Source organism: Gekko japonicus, unplaced genomic scaffold (genome assembly GCF_001447785.1).
Source record: "Gekko japonicus isolate JY-2015 unplaced genomic scaffold, Gekko_japonicus_V1.1 scaffold56, whole genome shotgun sequence".
NCBI classification, from domain to species: Eukaryota; Metazoa; Chordata; class Lepidosauria; order Squamata; family Gekkonidae; genus Gekko; species Gekko japonicus.
Window position 1 is genome coordinate 2,317,404 of NW_015169779.1, and position 4,386 is coordinate 2,321,789.

Sequence of the window (4,386 nt, forward strand, 5' to 3'; positions counted from 1 at the left end):
GGTGCCACTGGACTGTTTTGGATTGGGGGGGTGGGGGGGGCTTTGCAATTTACCTGGCTGCTTCTTGCTCCCCATGGCCCAACTGAGGGCTGCTGGGAGCAGGGGGTGGGGCTTGTTGCATGTGCCCACCCCTTGGGCTCTTTACTGCCGGAGCTCCTGTGCACTCCTGCAGGAAATGACCCCTGGTTTTACCTCCGATAATCCAAAGGAAGAGCAATACGGGGATGTCACCAGCACTTGAAAGTGCTTCATTTTAGTTGGACTGTTCAACTTCTAAACTGTCTTCATACCATTACACATGAGGACCGATACTGTAATTGTAAACATTTGATTTTGCTCCTCAGGTGAAGCAGTTTCCCTAGGGAATCAGATGGAACTTCTGCCTGCCTACTCCACAATTGCCTTGATCGCTGATCAAGAACCCAAGGATGAAGTGGACCCTTGGGATATGCCAGTGCTCCAGAACACTGGGGTCAGGTGGTCAGGTATGTTTGGTGCAGTGGTTAGGAGCATGGACTCTGATCTGGAAGAAGCAGGTTTGGTTCCCTACTCCTCCACATGCACCTTGAGTCAGTCGCTGTTCTCTCAGAGCTGTTCTGGAAGGAGCAGTTCTTGAAAGAGCTCTCTCAGCCCCACCTTCCTCATAGGGTGTCTGTTGTGGGGAGGGGAAGGGACAGGAGATTGTAAGCCACTCTGAGACTCTTTTGGGTAGTGAAGGGTGGGGTATAAATCCAATCTCCTCCTCCTCCTCCTCCTCTTCTTCTCCTCCTCCTTCTCCTTCTTCTTCTTCCTGAGCATTCTGGAAGTGGCTGGATTGCATTTGTCTTTCCGTCCCCCACTGTCACCCCATTTTTGCTTCTTAAATGTTAATTTGCTGTTTACTCCATTTATAGTCTGTCTTCCTTAAGTCTTAAGGTAGGTTATGCTGTTAAGAACAATGCAATAAGTAGAATACTTACAGCCAATGCTCCCTCTCAGCTGTGGAGTCTTGTGACCAAAAATTCTGCTTTGTGAGCTGCTGGCATTCAAGTTGCGAGGGAGCAGTTTGGCTCCTGGATGGATCAGTTCGCTCTGGAGCCATCCTTCCTAAGCTAAGACAAAACTGCGTGAGCCAGAGGCTAAAAAACTGTGAGCTAGCTCACACTAACTCAGCTTAGAGAGAATACTGCTTACTACAAACAATTAAATAAAATAGGAATAAATACATCAAAAATAAATAAATAAGTGGGAATAGAAACATGCTAAGCAGGGTCAGGGCGAGGATTAGTGTTTGGATAGGAGACCCCTGGGACCCAAACTGTTATCCAAACTGGGCCCAGATGAAGGGAAATGACCTGTGAAAAGGGGTCTTCACCAGAAGGGTAAGCAAGGGAGATGGAGTTTTTATCCCAGAGCCATATTCTGAGACCAACTGATTTGAAATAAGTGGAGTCGTTATTCATTAACAGTCAACCACATTACTACACCTACAACCTTAGAACCGCAAGTAAACTGTAAGTGAAACGCAATAAATCACAATAATCCATGCTAAACCCTTTTCATCCTGAAATACACAGAGAGAGAGAGATGGTATAAGGATGAGGGATAGACAAGAAGAGGGAAGGAGGGATTTCCAGGTGGACAATACTACCTTATCCAAGGTGGGTGAGAGGCTGTGAGTTGTGGAAAGTCCATGAGCAGAAGTTTGAGGTGGCATAATATCAAGGAGAGAGGAGAAGTATCTTAAGACCAGAAGAACATAAGAAGAGTCCTGCTGGATCAGAGCAGTGGTCCATCTAGTCCAGCATCCTGTCTCTCACAGAGGCCAACCAGTTCCTCTGGACAGCCAACAACAGGGCATAAGAGGCCGAGGCCTGAGGTTGCCTCCTGGCTCTGGGATTCAGAGTTTTAGTGCCTCTGAATGTGGAGGTTCCCCTCGGTCACCATGGCTAGGAGCCATTGATAGACTGATCTTCCATGAATCTATTGAATCCCCCTTTAAATCGGTTTATTCCTGTGGCCATTGCTACACTTAGGCTTTTGAGGGGCTGCTCTTCAAAACAGCTAAGAGGGGTTGGGGAGCAGACTGAGGGGTCTCATCAGGAGGGAGGCCAGGGATCTCACAACTCCCAAGGAAGACTGGGGTTGCCACCTGACCTGCAAGGCCTTGTCCTCACTCCAGATACCCAAGGGCTGACTAGGGTTGCCAAGTCTGACTCGGCACTGGAGCTTAGAAATAGAGTTTTCCCTCAGATGACCGTGGCCCTGCCCCCAACGCGCCTGACGCGATTGCGTCACCTCCGCGTGACGTGCACGTTGCATGCATTGGGGTTGGGGTTCCCCCCGGGGCCCGATCCACTGGCGGTGGATAACGGGCCTCTGGGGCGGGGGTTTCCCTGCCCCCCGGAGGGACTTGGCAAGCCTAGGGCTGACTAAGGGCCTACAGCAGCAAGTAGAGACAACAACCCTGCATGCTGAATGTGACTCTGGTAATTAGGGTTGCCAGCCTCCAGGTGGGGCCTGAAGATCTCCCGCTTTTACAACTGGTCTCCAGCTGACAGAGATCAGCTCCCCTGGAGAAAATGGCTCCGCTGAAGGGTGGACTCTATGGCATTGTACCATGCTGAGGCCCCTCCCCTCCCCAAACCCTGCCCTCTCCCGGCTCCATCCCCAACATCTCCAGGTATTTTCCAACCCCGACCTGGCAAGCCTAATAGTAATGAAAAGGGTTATGTTATAAAGCAGGCTGAATAGCCCAGGCTAGCCTGATCTTGTCAGAACTTAGGAGCTTAAGCAGGTTCAGCCAAGGTCAGGAATTGGACGGGAGACCACCGAGCAAGACTGGGGTGCTCTGCTGAGGGAGACGATGGCAAGCCACTCCTGAGCATCTCTTGCCTAAAATACCCTCTGGTTGGGGTCAGCAGGGGTCATTTCGTAGAAAAAGAGGTGCAGGGGCTCATTGGCATAACTCATTAGCATAACTTATTTGCATATGCCACACCCCCTGACATCACCGGAAGTGTGTCAGTAGGCAACACCCACCGCTCAGGCTCCACTGGACTGCTTTGGATTGCTAGCTATTGCGGGGGGGGGGAAATGTGCAAATCTGTCCTTACAGAGGAGGGAGAGCTTGTACCTGAATAAAACTTGGTCTTAAAGGAGCCACTGGACTGTTTTGGACTGGGGGACCGGGGGGGGGGCTCTGCAGCTTACCTGGCTGCTTCTTGCTCTGACTGAGGGCTGCTGGGATCAGGGGGTGGGGCTTGTGTCATGTGCCCGCCCCCTGGGCTCTTTACTTCCGGAGCTCCGCTCCTGTGTGCTCCTGCAGGAAATGACCCCTGGGGGTCACTATGAGCTCAACAGCACATTTTTTAAATACCAGTACAAAGTGTGAGTCCAGTGGGGGCACCTTTAAGACCAACAACGTTTTATTCTGGATGTGCAGGCACACGTCTTCATATACCACAGATCTGGGGAAGTGTGCATGCGCACAAAAGCTTGTGCTCAGAATAAAACATTGTTGGTCTTAAAGGTACCACTAGACCCAAATGTCGTTCTGCTGCTTCAGAACAACACGGCGACCCACCTGAATCTTTTTTATGCCAGTTCCCCCATTAGTAAGACAAAAATATTAGGTTTTTTGTTATTAATCGCTCTGTTTTTCCTTTGGATTTTGTGGCCCTTCTGGACAGCATTGGGAGCTGATCCACGGGCCTGGCTGTTATGCCACAACAGATCTTACACTCCTGTGGGCTTCTCCAGGGCGATGTACATCCTCTGCTGGTTTTGCAGATTAGAGAGCTCAGAATTTGGACTTGACTGGTGGCACCCCACACCCCAAAGACTGGACACGATTATTTTGTGTTTACTTTGTCATACCTGAAGAGAACTCCAGTTGGTCTAGGCTGCAGGCGAGGCGTCAATAGAGGCTATCTGTCCCGAAGCAGCCTCTCTCTCGAACCACTTACCCTGCTCAGCCATTCAAATCAGGTTAATGTCATGAACGCATGAAGTTGCCTAACACGGAACCAGACCATCAGTCCATCTGGTTCGGTATTGTCTATTCAGACTGGCAGCGGCTCTCCAAGGTTCTATGCAAAGAGATCTTGTACATCATTAACTTCTACCTGAGCCTTTTAACTGGAAACGCCAGGGATTGAACCTGGGGCTCTTTGCGTGCTGAGCAGATGTCCTACCACTGAGCAACGGCCCCTCCCATGCAGTGTTCCCTCTAAGCTGAGTTAGTGTGAGCTAGCTCACAGTATTTTAGCCTCCGGCTCACACAGTTTTGTCTTAGCTCAGGAAGGATGGCTTATGCAGTAACCAAATCGCTCGCTCACAACTTTAATGCCAGCAGATCACAAAGTAGAATTTTTGCTCACAAGCAGGGGTCATTTCCTGCAGGAA

At 50.2% G+C, this 4,386-nt stretch overlaps 1 protein-coding gene across 1 annotated transcript in view; it reads left to right on the forward strand.

The window, feature by feature from the left end:
• The first annotated feature begins 370 nt into the window (after window positions 1-370).
• The window catches only part of SLC34A2 (solute carrier family 34 (type II sodium/phosphate cotransporter), member 2), a 51,113-nt gene continuing 47,097 nt past the window's right edge, over window positions 371-4,386 (forward strand). The window contains exon 1 of the mRNA XM_015416758.1: window positions 371-485. Coding sequence (XP_015272244.1) covers window positions 371-485 — 115 coding nt within the window. The remainder of the gene's footprint in view (window positions 486-4,386) is intronic.